The sequence below is a fragment of the Corythoichthys intestinalis genome, chromosome 6 (assembly GCF_030265065.1).
Source record: "Corythoichthys intestinalis isolate RoL2023-P3 chromosome 6, ASM3026506v1, whole genome shotgun sequence".
NCBI lineage: Eukaryota > Metazoa > Chordata > Actinopteri > Syngnathiformes > Syngnathidae > Corythoichthys > Corythoichthys intestinalis.
The window spans coordinates 42,401,905-42,423,654 of NC_080400.1; the positions used below are offsets into that span (position 1 = coordinate 42,401,905).

General features: G+C 38.0%; 1 protein-coding gene across 3 annotated transcripts in view; it reads left to right on the plus strand.

Moving 5' to 3' along the window:
- usp2a (ubiquitin specific peptidase 2a) overlaps positions 1 to 21,750 on the plus strand; it is a 95,452-nt gene that overhangs the window by 28,463 nt on the left and 45,239 nt on the right. For all 3 annotated transcript variants that reach the window (XM_057839046.1, XM_057839048.1, XM_057839047.1), the window contains one exon: positions 7,417 to 8,230. In XM_057839046.1, coding sequence (XP_057695029.1) covers positions 7,478 to 8,230 — 753 coding nt within the window. In that variant the 5' untranslated portion in view covers positions 7,417 to 7,477. The remainder of the gene's footprint in view (positions 1 to 7,416; positions 8,231 to 21,750) is intronic.

Below are 21,750 nucleotides of genomic sequence, written 5' to 3' on the forward strand. Positions count from 1 at the left end.
AAGTAAAATACTTTGCACTCCATTTGTCACCTAAGATGCTTTGTATAGTTTTCACCTCTTTCCTTCTCCGAACACACTTGTGACATACTTTATTCACGGACTGCAATGGCTTCATATGTAATGATATTGCAGGAAGAACTCAGCTTGTGTTCAGTTTTAACGTAGTATTAATAAAATCAAAGTTTTCTCGTAGGATCGATAGAATTATGCTTAGAGAATCACAAGATTTTCCACACAGCAGATTAAACAGACAGAAGGGGAAAGGGTCACTTGCCTATTATTTCTTCTTCTTCTCCTAGTTTTCTGCCCACCATCAGACATTGCTAAACCTGGAGGCCTTTCGCGTATTTACAAAGCCAGTCGCAGATTTTTATGGGATGGGTAGTACGAGAATAAAAAAGGCGAGAAACCAAACTCTAACACAGCACTTTAACCTGGGTTAGGAGTTCTAAATGTTGGTTTTGATTTTTGGTTTTTTTTTATTAATTGATATACTGTACAGTAATGTGTGCAACAGCAGAAAACCAATGTGCGTTTGATCAAACTGTATGCTTGATCAAAATTGTATCTTTTCCAAGCTCTCCCAGCTAGTATTTATTTTGCAATTATTTACATTTACTTGAATACATAACCAGGATATCCTAGATTTCAGTGGGGCTAAATACAACTGCTTTTGCAGTTGGATTAGATCCACCTGTGGCTTTTGAGATTAAGTTGTCAAATAGCAATGCCAAGATTAATATGAAGCAGTTTGCAGCTGATGACTGGAAGCAAGCAATGGTAGGCGTCAGGGTGGCTTCAGCAATGTTATATCTGCTCACATTTCAGAGTATATATATAGACGCTTGTCAGAGTAGAACTCCGCACAGCTCAGAGACTATCATCTCAACTCCATGTGCCCTAGCCTAGACTCACTGGGCAGAGATTACATGAATTTGGCAAGAGAAATCTGTGCAGTGAAATGAGCGCTTCTACTCTGATCACTCATGTCCGTGTGTGACCCCAAACCACCACCATTACAGTATACAATGAGTCATAGGGTTCAAAGAATACTGTTTGTGCATTTGTGAATGCAAGACCAGCGGTTTACCCAGCGCCAAAACTTAGATCCCTTCTTCGGCAGCACAACAAAAGTGTGCTTTTCATCCCTGCTTTGGATGTAAGGACACCCACTCACTGCGTTGGTATGCCTATCTTGGGTCAGAAAGGTTGTTACTGCCAGACCAAGTACTGTTCCAATTGAAAAGCTTGCATCTGAGCAAATTTTGGTCGAATACCCTAGATATGTTCTTCATTTGTCCATTTCATCAAGGATGAATCGTATCAGTCGTGTTGACTTTGGGGAAGTTCGTATCTCAGAATGCTGTTGACAATGTAGTACAGCGGGGAGAACAAGTATTTGATACACTGTCAATGGGAAAACCCATTGGCAGTGTATCAAATACTTGTTCTCCCCACTGTAAGTTCAAACTTAATATACTAAGCATTGAGAATCTGCCCAAACCACTGCGTTGGTATGCCTCTCTTGGGTCAGAAAGGTTGTTACTGTCAGACCAAGTACTGTTCCAATTGAAAAGCTTGCATCTGAGCAAATTTTGGTCGAATACCCTAGATATGTTCTTCATCTGTCCATTTCATCAAGGATGAATTGTATCAGTCGTGTTGACTTTGGGGAAGTTCGTATCTCAGAATGCTGTTTCGATGTAGTAAGTTCAAACTTAATATACTAAGCATTGAAAATCTGCCCAAACCACATTCAGTGTGGACTGTGCTAGCACCAAAATACACTTGAGCCACAATTTACTGTGCAGCGCATGGATAGGCACAGTACCAAAATATGAACCCATGTGGATCTCAATGGCGGACCACACGCAACACGTCACTTTTGCTCATTAATATTTATGACATTAGCAATTGTGGCTAAGCAGGTCAAGCTTGCGTTTGTCTCACATACTAAATGCATGGAAATAGTGTACCAACGAGATATTTACTGAGCTAAACCTTCCAATTCTGTCCGAAAATGATGTCCTTGGTGCCAACTTGACCGGTTAAGATGTGGAAGAACATACAAATGTTCAGTTAAAGAGATGGCTTTAGTGTCCAGGGCTGAAAAAGACAGGAAAAAGAGCCGACCTGATCCAGAGGTAGCTTTTTTATCGACACCTTTTTCTTGTGTGCATTGCCTTACGCCACTGACAATGACATTCTCCTGTTTCAACAATCTATCCTTTACCACCATATGCCCTGTCTTAGTTATATATTATATTCTCTGGTTGTCTTACGTCTCTGACTGTTCTTGGGGGTAATTTACATTGCTATTTTTGTGTTACGATTGCAGATGCTATTCAGTGACAGCCAATGAACACTTTTAATTTTTTCATTAATAACAAATCTTAATTCTATAATTTTACACTTCCCCCTTACTAAAGTTTTTTATCTATTTATTTACACAACAGAAAAGCTAAGCTTTGGTCAATAATGTTTAGTTTTTATGTTACTTGTGAACAATCTTCAATCCTCTAAAAGTTGAGTGCTTGTTTATGTGCTAACAGGAAATCTGGATGAGCATTTTGAGTCCTGAGTGAGTCAACAGACACTTATTTCAGCATTCTAAATGACCACCTGAACATAGTAATATCATATTGAAAACCTTAACTTTACACATGTCGTAAGACTTATGGGCATCTGAATTAAAAGTCACTGCCTATAGTAAACTACTAATGTTACTGTAGGAGAAACTGGAAAGATACAGAGAATTATTGATCCCAGGATGGACGTTACCGAACCATGTGAAATGCTAAACTGTTATGAACCTGGACTGAAATTTAATTGCACTGATTGTTATGACAAAAAAGCTGATCTGATCTGAAGTTTGCGGTGGGGAAAATAATGTCCCTGGTTTTGAGAAATCCACTCAATCAGTGAAACTCAATCTCTTATATTATTTCCTAGGAATTGCAGTAACCTCGTACTGATAACGACTTTCTCCCATGGTGTCAATCAGTTTACGGTGTCCTCACATTTTTTAATTTTTTAATTGTTTTTTTTTTTTTTTTGCTTTCAACATTGCTACGATTGATTTATATGGGTATCAGTTGTTTTTAGTCACATTTTAAATTGTAGATTATTCTTTCAGCTAATTGTCTAATTAATGTACTCATTTTATTGAGTCTAAAAAAGATTATTATTATTTTTTCCCCAGGCACCCTCAAAACTATACTGCACATTGAATAGTGACAGAGTACTGCATTTAAGTCATTATTGCATTGAAATAAAGACAGATACAATGGTAGTCATGGAAACTACAAAGTACTACCACTTCAGGGAGAATTCTTAAGTATCTAAAGAGTGTGTGTTCTCATTTTCTTGACTACATCTCCTCTCAAAAGTGAAATCCATGGTGTTCTGATTTTTCCTGGTTTCTATAACTCTGAGCAATTTACCTACTAATTTTACCTTCGAGATTTAAAGGGCAGCTGAAGAGTTTTTCGGATTTCGTTCTTGGGTGTTTTCCTCGGTTGAATTGTCAATTGATAAAGGTCAACTTGGTTGTCAAAGTCGTAGTGAGCAAATTTGTAGACTATTAAGCTCTTCTGTCTACAACACGATGTAGTCATGAAAGTTGTTTTCACCAACAACTTTTTCCGTCCTTCCATAACAAAACTATTAAGTTAATTTTAATACAAAACCTCCCTCATCAGTGGACAGAACAGTCATGATGTAATTAAACTAAATAGAGAAGTTTCTCCAATCTAAAATTTGACATCCTAGTAATTAGAATAATCTTATGCATTACTCTTAAATTATTCAGCAACTCAAATGGATTTGGACCTTTGACGCCATTATAGACATAACAAGTTCCTTTTGTCTCAAAGACTGTCTGAATGCTGAAGTCTATTGACATCACCACATTTTTAAGTTTCCTCTCTGCTTTTCTCAGGCCCTCACAACTTGAGGGGCTGCTTGTGTGAGTGTTTTCCTTCCTCCACATTTGTCTTAGTCAACTAAAGAGTATTTTGTATTGGGGCAAGAATTTATCCATTAAATAATTAATTAGTTTACCCTCAAAATCTTGTATGAAAATTGGGTCGTGGACTTACTGCAATGAAAACTGTTTCACTGTTGCAAGTCCATCTTGTTGTTAAAATACCATGCGGTAATACTGATTGCAATATCCAGTGCAACTTAGCCTGCCCAGCAGTAAATGTTGGCAGATCCCCAGAATGCCGCCTGTCCGCCTACTCGATTCCTGAATTATTGATAAACATTTGTTCCAGGAGAAAGCTAAAGAAAGACAGGCATAGAGGAAGCGTTAAAGACCTATGTAAAGGGGGTTTGCTATTGGAAGAAGAACCGTAAGTGTACTTGGAGAGTAGACAGACTGCCAGGAGGGTAAGGACATGCAGCAGTAAGACACATTGAGGCAGATATAGAAGAAACTGGAGCCTCCCGAAATGAACTCAACACGGATCAGCAACACTAGATACTTTTATTTATTCAAATGCTGCTGCACATGCAGCCTCTGTATCTTGGATCAGAGCAGCAATAGTACAAGTCATCTAAGGGAAATACTGTAGATTATTGTGAAAAAACTTAATAGGTTGGTCAGGCATTTCAGAAATTGAAGACTTTATCAATTTTATGATTATCATTTACACTGGGATTCCACTGCACACGGAAAAGCTGCGATTAAAAACAAGTATACAGCGCACACCAGATACAATCCCATACGACAAGCGAACAAGAATTGCTAGTGATATTATCAATATTTTTTACGTGAAGCAAAAAGTCACAAGACCTCCATTGTTTTAATTTCACTGAGCCATGCCTCCAGAATACAGCAATCGGCCGGGTTAGTTAGTTTTAACGATATCTATATTTTCGTATCATCTGCCTAACAGTGAAAGCAAATATTGTAATTGAGAATGAAATCGTAATCCTTTTGCCAGATGACAAGAAAGCAGTCGACAATGCTCTTTCACTTGCTTTATTGAGCAAATGGTAATCCCATAAATGCAAAAATGTTTACAAGTTCCCAACTCAGAAACCGGATCGTCTGCCGATAGTCTTCCTTACTGTCTTTGTTCAACTTTTGTCACCCTCCTCAGGCCTATCCTTTCTTTAAGGTTTACAAGCATTTTTCCACATACAGTGGTATGAAAAAGTATCTGAACCTTTTGGAAATTCTCACATTTCTGATTAAAATCACCGTCAAATGTGATCTGATCTTTGTCAAAATCAAACAGATGTAAAAAGTGTCTGCTTTAACTAAAGGCACCCAAACATTTTTATGTTTTCGTATTTTAATGAGGATAACATGCAATAATTAGTTATTAATTAATTAGGTTCATATTTGTGAGAGATGTACCCCGACCCCCGTTCACCCAATTTGTTTGGTCTTATTAATGTACCGTCCCCAGCAAAAAGTGTACTTGCAGGTTATGCTGTTATATCGTCCCTACCAATGTTGAGACCAAACCTACGCTGTTGAATTTGAGCATCCTGAAAAGTTGGTAGTGTTTTGTCCCTACTCACATTTTTAGCGTGTGCGCAGTATTTTTTGAACAAAACAAGAGCACACAGCTCTGGAGATATGAAAAGCTTAGACAAGGAAATATGACAAAGCATATGTAGCATTTACCTTTTGGCTTTGACTTTAAGTACAGTGGGAGACGAGGAAAGACCAGACTGTTTACTTTCGCAGCGGACAGCAGAAATTATTATTTTCAGCGAGTCCCAAATATTGCCAACAATACTCCCGCTTTGCTAGTGTTACATCAGTAAACCAGCGAGCACTGTCAGCATCATATAAGGTGGCATACCAAGCTGCTCAGTGCAAAATAACCCCACACCACAGCAAAGGAGCTGATACTGCCTGCAGCAAAAATAAAAACTGTCCCTCTGTCCAATGACACTGTCCTTTTGTTGTATTAATTTTTGTTTTTTGTTTTTGTCTAATTGTTGAAAATATTGTGCTAATGAGTTAATGTTGCTAATCAATTTGAATTTATTATTATTTATTGATTTTATTTAATTTTACTTTTCAAACGGTCAAAAGATGTATCTTGAGTGTATTTTTACAGAATGGATGTGTTTTGTTCGTTGTTTTTTTTTTTTTTTTTTTTACACTTTATTGTAAGTTTATCTATATTACGTGTTTCTTTAATATTAAAAAGAACACAATGTTATGCAGAGTTGTACTTATAATAGTTAGAATTTTATATACAAATGATACTACAGTATATTTACAGTGGTGGCAGAGAGTTGGGGGGGCGTGGAACGTTTACTTCTTCCTGGGGGGGCGTAACAGAAAATAATTGAGAAGCACTGATTTAGCCTGATCTATTAATTAGGCTCCTATTCGTGAGAAATGTATCCCTGACCCCTGTTCACCCAATCTGTTTGGTCTTATAAATGTCCCGTCCCCAGCACCCTACTTGAAGCCACATTTCACTGTGCTGTCCAGGTATGAGAATAAAGACTGAGTGAAGGATTACCGGTAAAAATCATGTAAAATTACCGATTAGAATTTTAGCCGATCGTCGTAAAACCAATTCACGTTAAAAGTATCCTTATCAACACGTCCATGATGGCGATAACGTTGTCTTTAGTTTCTTTGCGTCTGCCCCCCTCGTCTCCACCCACTTTTAAATGTCCCTTCACTCGTCAGCACACGTGACTCTTTTACTCGAATTTACAGTTTTATTCTGGACAAATTACAAGGCACGTGCATCGTTGATCAAACCATTATTTGTTTGAACTGCGAAAGTGCATTCGGAATTTTTCCGATTTGAGCTAACACGCACGTGCGCGAGCACTACTGAGTTCAATTCATTAAAAGTTGGGTGGTATCTTAAACAAAAAAAGAGGGGGAAGGGCAGATGAGGTAAAAATCGAAAATAAACCCAAACGTGAGAGAGCTCTGGTCTGGTGTCGTTGCATTAAGACAGCGGGCCGTTCTATGGAACTCCGCAGTAATGAAATCAATTGTGCCATGCACGTTTCAGAGTGACGCGAAGTGGAATGAACAACAGTGACGAGAGGGGCTAGGTCACAAGATTGACGCGAGGGGAAGCCTCGGGCTCCTTGACCTACCGTCCCAATGTGTTGGAATGGCACCCTTTAAATGATATTTAATTTGGAGAGTTTAAAAAATATCTACAATGTGTGTAAGTGCCCATAGAATTCATTTCAACCTTTGCATCAGTTTATGCATCAGTTTAACATTTTGTGAAAAGATAAAAATGTAAATATTTGCTGCCATTGTTGGCAATACACATCTTGAATTGGACCTATGTTGCCATTAATGGCGCTGAAAAATGATCATCAGCCCTGTCTCCCGTTTGTAATTAACTATCTATGCATGGCAGCTACTGAGTTAAATTAATACATGTTGTCTCTTGTCCGTGGCTGCAGTCAATGCAGTCTTCCGCAGGCCCTCTTTTCCCGTGGCTGAGAACCCAGCAACACCAGCAACATGTCACACGTATCGTCCACTGCCAAGCGCTATGCTGGCCCGTCCTACACCAGCCACTACAGCTCTTACAGCTCCCCCTTAACGCCGAGCCTTAGCTCCTACGGCGAGCGGAACAGGTTGTCCTCCTACAAGTCCCCCGCTTCTTCTACCTCTTCCTCAGGTTACGGCTCTTCCAGCTACCTGAGCAGCTCCACGGGCCGCAGCCGAAACTACAGCACCTCCCTGGACCCAGACCGGGGCCGGCTAATCCCACGGACTGACATCCTTGGAAGTAGCAGCAACCGCCGTAGTGAAAGCCTCAGTCGAACCCCTGTCAAGAGCTATGCAGGTTCTGGACTTAGCGGGGGGTCTGCCTACACAACATACAGTTCGTACTCTTCCCCCTCAGTGCAATCCAGCTACCTCTCCTCTTCACCGGTGGCCTCCAGAATGTCGCTCAATCGTCGAAAATCGGCATCCCAGAGTGACTTAACCAGGGACTTGGCTGCTCTTGCCCTCAATGACACCTCCTCCTCCAACCTCAGCCCGTCATCCTCATCTAGCGCCCCGAGGAGCAATCGTACTCGGACCAGTGAGGTGACTAACACGTATGGGACTAACTCATCAGGCCTGCCACGGAGCTCGACCCAGGATGCCCTAACATGGAATTCCACCAGGGAAGGCTTCAATAGTAGCAGCAGTGGCAGATCACATACTTCAACGTGGGAGCCAACCACGAGTGGTGTGTCCATGTCCCCTGCTCGGGATACCACGGTAAGCGTGTCCTGTTCTTCCACATAGTGACTTCAAATGCGTACCTATATTTGATTATTAACAGTTACTGAAACAGAACTCCAAAGCAACACAATCTCAAGCAGTGGCGTTAGCGGGTGGGGTGCAGGGGTGGTCAGTGCCCACCCACGGACACGCTCTGCCCACCCAAATAAAACTGGATGTAGTATTAATGGCAGTTTGGGCACAGCGTATGGTATCCCATTCATATTGTACTGATCATAGGCGGAGTTTGACTTTTGGGGCTGGGGGGGCAGTGGGACCGTGAAACGCAGTGTCAGCAGTAAAATTAACTTACAAGAATATTTATTATAATAAGTTGAAAATGAGTTGAATTTTTTTTTGTTTCCCATCATTCTTGAGGGGAATTCTAAATCAGGCTGCTAACAGGACAGCTATACTTTTCGCCAAGATCATCCATTGAATATGGTACGCCTGCCAGTGTCGTGCCAATGTAGTTACCGCAGTCTAAAATGTATCCACTGGGCGGAGCCATATGGAGGTGGATTTGTGTCTTCATTATTCGGTCAAAAAAAAAAGTTGCTTCAATCAAAATATATAATTTCAATTAAAAGGCACTTCAATCAAAAAAGTGTTTGAATGCAAAAATAAATTTGAAATTCAAAAAATAAATTTGAAAGCTATTTTTATTTGAATTTTTTTTTTTTGATTGATTAAAGCAACATTTTTGATTGAAGTAATGTTGTTTTGTGTTTGGGCCACATTTTGGCTAGGAAATTTGTGTATTATTCAATCAAAAAATAAGTTGCGTCACACAAAAAAAAATTCAAAAGAAAAATCACTTCAATCAAAAAAAAAGAAAAATTTCAATCAGAAGTTTTTGAATGCGAAAAATTATTCGAGACTCAAAACTTTGCATTCGAATACTTAATTTTTCATTTAAAAAAAGTTCTCTTTGATTTTAGCAATCCTTTTTTTGTTTGAGCCTGATTATGGGTAGGACATTTGTGTCTAAATCATTCAATTCCCCAAAAAGTGACTTCAATCATGAAAAAATATTTTCAATCAAAGAAAAAAATCATTTGAAAAATAAAATTGCTCTCCCTCATTTTTTTTTTTTTAAAACAATATGCAAAGCAAATGACCGTCTAAGGTGCTAGTCACATGATCTGTTTGAAAAATAATTTTGACCCATTATAAAAATATATTTTTTGTTCATTTCATTAATTTTTGTTGTTTGTTTTCTTGATTTACAACTTATATATATATATATATATATATATATATATATATATATATTAAAATTTTTAATCGAGTTAATTACAGCTTAAAAATTAATTAATCGTAATTAATCGCAATTAATCGCAATTCAAACCATCTATAAAATATGCCATATTTTTCTGTAAATTATATATATATTCTGTAAAATAATTTGTTGGAATGGAAAGATAAGACACAAGATGGATATATACATTCAACATACGGTACAAAAGGACTGTAGTGGGCATTTCACTCTACTGTCATTTAAATCTGTCTATGCTGTCCTCACGCCGAAGCGTCTACTTTTTCCAAAGCTAGACAGCTAGTGAACGACGTCTTAATAATTAGACTTCTTCCTTTTTCATCTGATTTATTAATAAAATGGCCTCAAACCATTGTCCTCTTTAGACCGTCGTAAAACTACAAAAAAAAAAGTACACAAGCATTGCATTAGCAACAACGTTAGCTTAGCACGCTATACAGGTTCACTAAACATAAACAAAAAGCGTCCCATACAAAAAAATATAACATTTCGCTTACTAACATAATATGTACATTCTTTACAACAACCATACTTACGGACAAATCTTGTCCAAGGATCATATAAGCACAACATTATCAGCCCGAGACGTCGTGCAGCCATAATGAACTGGAAAAAAAACAATAAACCATGTCGCAAAGCGACCACAAGAGTTCGCTGTTGGACAGCACAAAAAGTCTTGCTGTAAAACTTACCAAAAGGCAGAATACTTTCTGAGCGGGACATGTGTGTTAATTGCGTCAAATATTTTAACGTGATTAATTTTAAAAATTAATCACCGCGCGTTAACGCGATAATTTTGACAGCCCTAATATATATATATATATATATATATATATATATATATATATACTGTAGGTAAGTCAATTACATGCAATGACACTTTTCGGCCACTAGGGGGGTTATCAAAGTTTTCACGAGTGTTCACCTGGCTGTTGAGTTTGGTGAGTTTTGAAGCATTCTGAGGGGGTCAAAGTAGGGCTCAAAGCGTCGGCGGTACAAAGAATGACTGCTAGGTGGCGCTACATTGTGTATTCGGAATTTGTCTTTACACGGAATCAAGGATTGTGCCTCTCTTGACCTGCCTGCCGATTTTGGTGCATTTTGAAGCATTCTAAGGGGGTCAAATTGAGCTCAAAGAGGCTCCGTAACAAAGAATAACTACAATAATAATAATAATAACGAGGAACCACAATATGTTACCTAAAAAAACATAATCACCTGCATGTCTATACTGTTCAATTATGGCTGTGTTCTAAGTCAAACACATCCCCCTCTCCAGGAAAGACTAATGCCCACCCACACCTGGCATCCTGATAACACCACTGATCTCAAGTGTTTCCAACCGAATAATTGCAAGTAATGTACAATATACTCTAATCATATGCAAACAATTAGTGATAGTTTGAGGGCAAATACAGTAAATGTATTGTGACAAATTACCATGGATACCTGATAACTCTTCTCTTCTGACCCCATGCAATTAGCGAACTTAGAACTCGGATGGACTGGGTGTGTAGGCGTCATCTTGAAGCTTTCTGTTTGTGACCCGAGCTTCCTCGAGGGCAGAAAACACAAGTAACCTACTTCCAAGGTTTTCTCTGTTTACCACGTACAAAGCGTGGTGGGAGGAGCGAGGGAAAAGAGTACACATACAGTGTTTTTGTCTATTTTCTGAAAAAATATGAGCCAACGGGAATCTGCAATGCTCTAAAGACAATTTAGAGTTCAGTGTTAAAATGAGGGAAAATATGCAAAACAAAACATGCTATTCAATTCATTGTTGTTGGTTACGACATAACACCTAACTTGTCATGAGGTAACCTGTCACCAGACCTTAGTCTTAAAATGGGCTACCACAATCCATGGGGGTAAAGGGCACTATTATTATAATTGCCCTAGAGTTAGTAGACATACCATGTAACACCTATGTTGTTCCCAGGTTCCAAGTGGTATTTCTTAGTTTGTTTCGTCACATTGACATATAAAAACACTTTTGTTTCCCAAATAATTTGGATTTGCGGTCACAATTTTAAAATTCCATTTTCCACTTTTCTTTACTGTTGTACTTTCTAATGATTGTATGTATGTATATATACATATTTGTATATGGCGGAAAACACTCAGGTGACTTGAAGTTCTGCTCTGAGACCCCCAATTTGGCCAAATTTTCCTATATGCATGTGTGATAAATAATTGGAAAGCTTAAAGTCTCAATTTTCTGAGGGGATTTTTTTTTAACGGGAGGGCATTTAAAAAACAAAACAAAACCTTAAACCCTAACTGGAGGTGAGAGCATGAGAGGGCATAATTAAAGACACCATGATTTTAACGAGATATTGTCGCGTACTTACCTTGTTTCCATCCAAAAACTCCACTTAGCATGTCTCACCTAGTGTCAAGACACAGCTGTGAATGGCCACAGCCGGACTTTTTGGGGATTTTATAGTGAAACACATTAATATAACAAAGGTCGCAATGCAGAAATTGCAACCATCAAGGAGTTGTCGAGATTCTCTTTTTATAAATATTTACACTTTTAAATGTTTTCTTTCAATTTGTCTTTGTTTGGATCGATTATTTATCATCTGAAATATCAGGGAAAATGCGACAGTACCAAAAAAAAATCCAATTAGTTAAGTTATGAGGTAGATATCCGTGAGCTATTTACAGACACTATTTTTTTCATTGTGACGTAATTTGTTTAAAAGTTTAAAATATGTCAGTGAATAATTTTATTAAGTATTTTTTTTAAACTAAATATTAGACATCCTTTGATGAGTCTAAGCTAAAATTGATACACATTTCGAATAATAGATATAATTACTTGCCTTCTTTTTATTGCTGGGTTGAAACAAAAGCGATTGCGCGGATTCTGTAAACAGGGGTCTCCAGGGTAAAACGGGCAAATTAAAAATAGTTCGGGGGCTTGACATGCCATGAAATTGCGATGGCAGCATGTAGACATATTGTTCTATCAAACACAAGATTCTTTTGGCTTAAAATACAAGTTTATTTTAAAGAGGGGTGTAAGCAGAAGCTGCTTTTTCAGCCTCTGTGTTTTCCGTCATATACTGTATATGTACATTTTCCTCCTTATTTTATAGACTGTGTGACCTGAAACACAAAGAAATGACATTTAACATAAATATTTTCTGTATAACTAGGACGAAAAGTTTTTAGCAAAATCAAACTTTTACCTTTTTAGTGGCAATTTTTCATTTACTTTGGACCCAAGCAACAGAAACAATGATTACAAGCCAGGAACATTTTTTTTCTGTAACAGTAACCCTATAGCTACAGTGCCTTGCAAAAGTATTCGGCCCCCTTGAACCTTGCAACCTTTCGCCACATTTCAGGCTTCAAACATAAAGATATAAAATTTTAATTTTTTGTCAAGAATCAACAACAAGTGGGACACAATCGTGAAGTGGAACAAAATTTATTGGATAATTTAAACTTTTTTAACAAATAAAAAACTGAAAAGTGGGGCGTGCAATATTATTCGGCCCCCTTGCGTTAATACTTTGTAGCGCCACCTTTTGCTCCAATTACAGCTGCAAGTCGCTTGGGGTATGTTTCTATCAGTTTTGCACATCGAGAGACTGACATTCTTGCCCATTCTTCCTTGCAAAACAGCTCAAGCTCAGTGAGGTTGAATGGAGAGTGTTTGTGAACAGCAGTCTTCAGCTCTTTCCACAGATTCTCGATTGGATTCAGGTCTGGACTTTGACTTGGCCATTCTAACACCTGGATACGTTTATTTTTGAACCATTCCATTGTAGATTTGGCTTTATGTTTTGGATCATTGTCCTGTTGGAAGATAAATCTCCGTCCCAGTCTCAGGTCTTGTGCAGATACCAACAGGTTTTCTTCCAGAATGTTCCTGTATTTGGCTGCATCCATCTTCCCGTCAATTTTAACCATCTTCCCTGTCCCTGCTGAAGAAAAGCAGGCCCAAACCATGATGCTGCCACCACCATGTTTGACAGTGGGGATGGTGTGTTCAGGGTGATGAGCTGTGTTGCTTTTACGCCAAACATATCGTTTTGCATTGTGGCCAAAAAGTTCAATTTTGGTTTCATCTGACCAGAGCACCTTCTTCCACATGTTTGGTGTGTCTCCCAGGTGGCTCGTGGCAAACTTTAAACAAGACTTTTTATGGATATCTTTGAGAAATGGCTTTCTTCTTGCCACTCTTCCATAAAGGCCAGATTTGTGCAGTGTACGACTGATTGTTGTCCTATGGACAGACTCTCCCACCTCAGCTGTAGATCTCTGCAGTTCATCCAGAGTGATCATGGGCCTCTTGGCTGCATCTCTGATCAGTTTTCTCCTTGTTTGAGAAGAAAGTTTGGAAGGACGGCCGGGTCTTGGTAGATTTGCAGTGGTCTGATGCTCCTTCCATTTCAATATGATGGCTTGTACAGTGCTCCTTGAGATGTTTAAAGCTTGGGAAATCTTTTTGTATCCAAATCCGGCTTTAAACTTCTCCACAACAGTATCTCGGACCTGCCTGGTGTGTTCCTTGGTTTTCATAATGCTCTCTGCACTTTAAACAGAACCCTGAGACTATCACAGAGCAGGTGCATTTATACGGAGACTTGATTACACATAGGTGGATTCTATTTATCATCATCGGTCATTTAGGACAACATTGGATCATTCAGAGATCCTCACTGAACTTCTGGAGTGAGTTTGCTGCACTGAAAGTAAAGGGGCTGAATAATATTGCACGCCCCACTTTTCAGTTTTTTATTTGTTAAAAAAGTTTAAATTATCCAATAAATGTTGTTCCACTTCACGATTGTGTCCCACTTGTTGTTGATTCTTGACAAAAAAATTAAATTTCATATCTTTATGTTTGAAGCCTGAAATGTGGCGAAAGGTTGCAAGATTCAAGGGGGCCGAATACTTTTGCAAGGCACTGTATATCTTAAATAAAATGATTACAAGCCAGGAAGATTTTTTTTTTTTTTTTTTTTCTTGGTAACAATAACCCGATAGCTATATCGTACACAGTACTGTCTCGCATGTTCAATTGTATACAAATAATGAATGTTTATGAGTAAATGGCGCATTTCAGCTTTCACTGAATGAAGTCATCTGTTCTTTGCATGAATGAAAAAAATATTAATTTCTTCCATATGACACCTAACAATCGATAAATCCATATAGATAGCTGGCTATATAAATGTAAATGTAATGTAAATGATCTAAATATTTGGATCCAAACTGAATGAATGAGGGTTTCATTGTAAAATGGGAATTAGGACCATAGACAAAGTTTGCAAGAAATATACTGTTCTGTAACTGAGATTTTAAAACGGAAAATAAAACATTATTTTAAATGCCACAAAATTTTGTGGCACTCAGGGTTTTTATGTACAAAACAGATTCAAAAATATTTTTATGATGGTGACACATTCCGAGCCCTACAATCATCTTTGTAAATGGGCATGGCCCCCTATGGCCCACCCATAGTGACGGGTGTGTTCATGAGTTAACAACAACAAGGTCTGGCTGCTCTGTACAATATGAGCAGAATGATTGGACTGAATAAGTGGGCAGGTGCAGGAACGTTACTGCCAGAATCACTTGCTCAGAAAAATAGAAGATATCTGCTCAGCATAATAATCTAGTAGCTCTATAAACAAATTCATAAGCAGTTTTGTTTTTGTTATGATGATGCATACATATATTGATTGTGGCTATAGAGGTGGATGCATTGCAGTCACATCAAGACAGTGTTCAAGGAATTCAATTTATTGGATAAATGATCAATGAAGATCATAACCTGCTAAAAATACACTTGAAAACATAAACACAATTATTCAATTTCATTAGTACCTATAAACGCCACTAGGTGAGAGTGTTGCGCTGTGAACACCACTTTGTTTTCTCACCATTAGGGTCTGTTATGGTGTTATACTTGTACGACACTTGACAGACTGCAAATATGTACTTAAACAGTTCTAAACAGAATTATAGAAAAAATATTGAATATAAATAATTGACAAATTATTTAACTAATCAGCACGCTATTAATTATTTCATTTCTAATGTATATGTATTCTTCAACTAGTACCGGTATCTTTATTATGTGAAAGTAACGGGAATATGGTCATCCATCATTTTTCAAGTTATTATTATTATATTATTATTTTAAATCAGGTATTCCGGTGTTTCCATATTTTGGCAAAAATGTGTACTCTAATTTTTTTAACTATTCTGCCTTATTGCTTAAACCATACAGAACCATGCTTGTTCGCAATCAGGATTGAATTTGGGGTTGTTGTTTTTTTTTAATTTTTTAAAAAAAATTTTTAATGCCATCTTTGATATTTGTTTGAGTTTTTTCAGTTTCCATGTGTTGGACATTTTGCGTTAACACCCTGACCTCCCCTTAAAGAATCCATATTTAGAGGTTTGACCATGATTTCTTTAACAGTTCTTTTGGTTAGGATAAAAATTGTTCAGCCAGTTCTTGTGAAAAATGAGTTTTTCAGTCGACATTATGGAAGTTGATCACAATGTTGTGGCACTCCTTCGTGTTACTCCATGTGACAATCTTTTTATACCACTTATTAATTTCAATGTCACAAGATGCTATAACCTTTTAGAGTGCGAGGTGGGGTACAGTCCGTTCTGTGCGCCAGTCAATCTCTGAAAAACAAACATCCATCCATTTTTCCTGACCTCATTGTCATGGCCTGTTTGCTAGTTAATAGAAAGGAACATGAAGACAAACAAGTAAACACATGCAGATTCACTGGTTAAGTTAGAATTGGAGTGCCCGGAAAGAATCAACTTAAAAGTATGTCAAGCATGGAAACATGATACATTCAGTATAACAGAGTTAGAAACTGTGAGCAAATAATATTGGTCGTATAGTAGGGTTGGGAGGTTATGTGGGAAGAAGCAGGAGATTCTACAAAGCGCTATCCTGCAAAGAAAGGTCTAAACTAAAATTTGGACCCAAATCGTCCTGACTCTTGAAAGGTCCTGGTTGACCATAGGAGCCCTTTTGTTTGGGTATGGCTTTTTCTCAAATTCCAAGAACATGCATGTTAGGGTTATTGAAGACTCTAAATTTCCATAAATTTACCTGCAACTTGCTCGTATCAGTCCTGCCTGTCAACAAAAGCAGCTGAGATGAGCTAGCTAGAGCCCAGCCAAGGTTGGGACACTCATAAAAATGTCTCTCACGCCTCTAATTTCTAGGCTAAATGAGATCTCAACGTGCGTTTGTGTGGAACTGTAGTTCACAACAACAACCCATGAGACCAAGCAGTATAGGAAATGGATGATGATGCATAGCTGCACCCGCGGGTCATTGCTTGTGTAAGGATTCACATAAGAATCTGCCTTTGCCTTGGTTGCAGAAACACTTGTTTTATCCGTTCATGTGATTTACTGAAACAATGATTCGTTACACCTACTAACAATTTACACTGAAATAGCAGATTTAGCATAATTATTGTTGGTATTATTTAAAGTCTAGCTCGCACCCACGGGTCATTGCTAGTGTAAGGATTCACATACAGAATCTGCCTTTGTCTTGGTTGCAGAAAACACTTGATTTTTTCCGTTCATGTGATTTACTGAGACAAGGATTCGTTACACTTACTAACAATTTACACTGAAATAGCAGTTTTAGCATAATTATTGTTGGTATTATTTAAAGGCCAGACAGCACCTAGTATAAATGACCTTCATGTGAAAGACTGTTGCATGAAGTATTGGTAGCAGTATAATAGAAGTATATATCAGGCATGAAAATCTCTCATCTTTTGGCAAAATTCACCGTTTTGTAGTGAAAAAGATGACCTACGTGTACTGTGTAAATCAGAGGAGAAAATTTATGGGGGCGGGGGGTCCGTAGACTTTGAAATTGTTAATATTAGTATTAATATTACCATGTGATTAACTTAGTAAGGGTGTGCCAAAAATCAATTATTAGATTCTTCTTCTTCTGTGCTCAAGTTATTTTTTAGAGCGAGAGTGGAAGACAGATAGTTCATTGCTTCATGCCTGTCAGTTGTCCAGCAGTAGGTTCAAGTCGTGTTAATTGGAAAATGTCCCTAGTGTGTTGCTAAGTCTCATGTGCGTCTACAAGAGATGAGTACACAACCCCTCTTGTACTGTTTATCCTTTAATGTTGTTGTTTTTGAGATGTTACTAGTTAGCGCCGAGTGCTATGCTACTTAGCGACCTCGCTAACATGTATTTCCATGTCAAATTGTGCGTTGTTTGGTGGTGTACAAAGGTTATTCCAGATGCAGAACGTGTAAAACCAGGATTAAGTACAGCGGTAATGCTACAAACATGCGAAATAGTACAGAAATCTGTGAAAACAAAGTATATTGGTTAAAAAAAAGTCTTATTTCTACAGACACTTTGTTTGTTTCCAGAAAATGTGGATTTCATTCCACCAGTGTAAATGTTATTGTATTGTTGAGAGAAATAAGTACTGCGGTTTGAAAACAGCTAATGCTTTTTCACCTTCTTGTGAAAAAGAGCATCTCAAGATCAGCTGTGTGTTGTATAGGCATGTTGAGAAATAAGTACTGCCTTTAAAATGGTTAATGTTTTTGCACTTTGTTTTACAAAAAAGGCAGTTTAAGGGCAGCTTCTTGTTGTGTGGGCATGTCTCCATCGTTCTTGTTGAATTATTAGGATGTTTTAAATAAATAATGGACTAAATTTGTTTGGCTACTTTATGAATTCGTAATGTATGACACATCGATAATCGTGATCGTCAATACTGTGATCATTGTTCGATAATCGAATGGTAGCACCCTGAATCGTTATCGAATTGATTTGTGGGGTGCCTCCTGCAGATCACTGTAACTCTGTGTGGGTCGACAGAGCTCAATATTTTGTTTGGTTGTACAGTGTACTGGAACATATTTCCTCCACACCCTTCCTACCTTTTTAACCCTTGACCCATTTTCATGCCTGATATATCAAAGTATGCAATTCGTACATTTCTTAGACCCATGATATTGAGAAAATGTTTAAACACAAAAATGGCACTGTGTGCAAAATAGGGATGTCCCAGTCCGTTATTCGGTATCGACACCTGATATGGCTATTTTTGAAGTAACGGGCAGTATCGGTGACAAGATCAGATCCAATAGTCGCATGCTTTTAGTACCATCGTGCTTTTTGGCTGCTGTAAATCAAACCACTTGGCAAATATGTCCGCTGCGTTGGCCCACTGCATGTTAGAAACTAATATTATCATATGAACAGAGCATTGTGCAATATTCTTGAGGAGGTACCAGCAGAGCTCTGTTTAATACGATTTTTTTTTTTTTTTTTACATTACTTTTACTGGTCTAAACATATCTTGAAAAAAAAATTTGATCAGATCGAAAGTTTAAAAAATCAGCATCGGGACATCCCTAGTATAAACAGTAATTGACTCAAACACAGGTGCATGGGACAATGAGTATTACTGACATCACGAGGAAGGGGAGTAGCAGTTTGAGATACTTGCATTTCATTGACTTATGTAGTACCAGCGTTGTTATTGGCTAATATAGTTGTTATATTTCTGCCATCATGATACTGGTTTTATTTTTTATTTTTTTCCCATTATTTTTTTCCCCATAATTGCACATCAGAAAAATGTAATTTTGTTTGTTTTGTTTGTTTGTTTGTTTGTCAATTCAATAAATGACATTCGTTCAGCTGGGATGCGCATGATGCCCCTTTAAGATATTACTGACGACACTGCATTAATGCTACAGTGTGAGCAAAACATGCAAAGGTTTTATATCCCCAAATTCATCTTAAAGTGAAGTATCGGTTAGTCAATCGTTTCCTGTCACACAGTAAAAGTGTTACAAAACCAATTTTTCAGGAGTTATTGATTAATTGTATCAGGAATTCAATTCCACAGCCAAAATGATATACAGTCATCTGATATTAAGATAAGACAATTCGTTCTGAAGACATCATTCTGTTCTTGAAGAGTTACTTAGAAGGCTTCATTCTGTCCTGGGAGGCTCCCACACATTCCTCTGAACACTTATGCTTGTTTTAACAGCATTTGTCAGCATTTAATCTCAGTGAAGGAATGTTGATAAAAGCTCAGTTGTTAGTACATATTCATCATTTGATTGCGAGTTGCACCTTTATGATATCTTTTCTATTTCTTTTAAAATATGGCTGGCTTTGAGTTGTTTTCTCCAACAGAATTCAGTTAGAAAAATATGTACCTTTAACTCTGTTGTGGATGTCTGATTTATCCAGATGAAACTGATGAGACTTTTGTTTATTTGGCCCTTGAACTTAAATAAAGCATAATCATATAAGCTCCACTACATTATTCTCTTCTGAAAATTACTTCTCCACTCACTGTTATAGACAAAGTGTTTAGTACTTTCTTTCCCTTCAAATGAGCTGGAGGATACTGCGCGAGTGCGGGGCCCTTGTTATTGTCATCCCTTTGCCAACACTTTTTGGCCCACTGAGTTCCAGCAAACTTGTTTGTCATTTGACCATCTCACAACATGGAATGAAAACAAACAAAATGTCCAAATTAACTATGTAAACAAGTTATCACTTCTGAAAAATTGTCACTTCTTTCTTATGTGTCTGAAAAGTTTTATTGCTAAACAGCCCTCTTATTTTAAGTCAGCACAACGTTACTTCCGTGTGTCGTAATCCAATATGCAAGTGGAATTTGAACAGATATTGATATAATCGGATTGCTGTAAATGCAGTGTCACACTTTTTATCTTATTGTCAAGCAATATTCTTCCACTGTATTATTTAATACTAGCTTTCAAACTCAATTATTTTATTTTTTGCCTTTTTAGTTTCACAATGCTCAATTTTAGCCGCATAGTTATTAACCCTTAATTGCTGTATTATAATATTATCATTATATATAGTACTTTATATGTTATATATATGCGTGTGTGTGTGTGTATATATATATACAGTGGGGCAAATAAGTATGTAGTCAATCACCAATTGTGCAAGTTCTCCTACTTGAAAAGATTAGAGAGGCCTGTAATTGTCAACATGGGTAAACCTCAACCATGAGAGACAGAATGTGGAAAAAAAAACTGAAAATCACATTGTTTGATTTTTAAAGAATTTATTACCAAATTAGAGTGCAAAATAAGTATTTGGTCACCAACAAACAAGCAAGATTTCTGGCTGTAAAAGAGGTCTAACTTCTTCTAATGAGGTCTAACGAGGCTCCACTCGTTACCTGTATTAATGGCAACTGATTTAACTCATTATCGGTATAAAAGATACCTGTCCACAACATCAGTCAGTCACACTCCAAACTCCACTATGGCCAAGACCAAAGAGCTGTCGAAGGACACCAGGGACAAAATTGTAGACCTGCACCAGGCTGGGAAGACTGAAACTGCAATAGGCAAAACGCTTGGTGTAAAGAAGTCTGTGGGAGTAATTATTAGAAAATGGAAGACATACAAGACCACTGATAATCTCCATCGATACCTTGCAAGATCTCACCTCGTGGCGTCAAAATGATAACAAGAACGGTGAGCAAAAATCCCAGAACCACACGGGGGACACCTAGTGAATGACCTACGGAGAGCTGGGTCCACAGTAACAAAGGCTTCCATCAGTAACACCATGCGCCGCTAGGGACTCAAATTCTGCACTGCCAAACGTGCCCCTCTGCTGAAGCCAGTACACGTCCAGGCCCGTCTGCGGTTCGCTAGAGAGCATTTGGATGATCCAGAAGAGGACTGGGAGAATGTGTTATGGTCAGATGAAACCAAAATAGAACTTTTTGGTAGAAACACAGGTTCTCGTGTTTGGAGGAGAAAGAATACTGAATTGCATCCGAAGAACACCATACCCACTGTGAAGCATGGGGGTGGAAACATCATGCTTTGGGGCTGTTTTTCTGCAAAGGGACCAGGACGACTGATTTGTGTAAAGGAAAGACTGAATGGGGCCATGTATCGAAAGATTTTGAGTGAAAATCTCCTTACATTAGCAAGGGCATTGAAGATGAAACGTGGCCGGGTCTTTCAGCATGACAATGATCCCAAACACACAGCCAGGGCAACAAAGGAGTGGCTTCGTAAGAAGCATTTCAAGGTCCTGGAGTGGCCTAACCATTCTCCAGATCTCAACCCCATAGAAAATCTGTGGAGAGAGTTGAAAGTCCGTGTTGCCCAACGACAGCCCCAAAACATCACTGCTCTAGAGGAGATCTGCATGGAGGAATGGGCCAAAA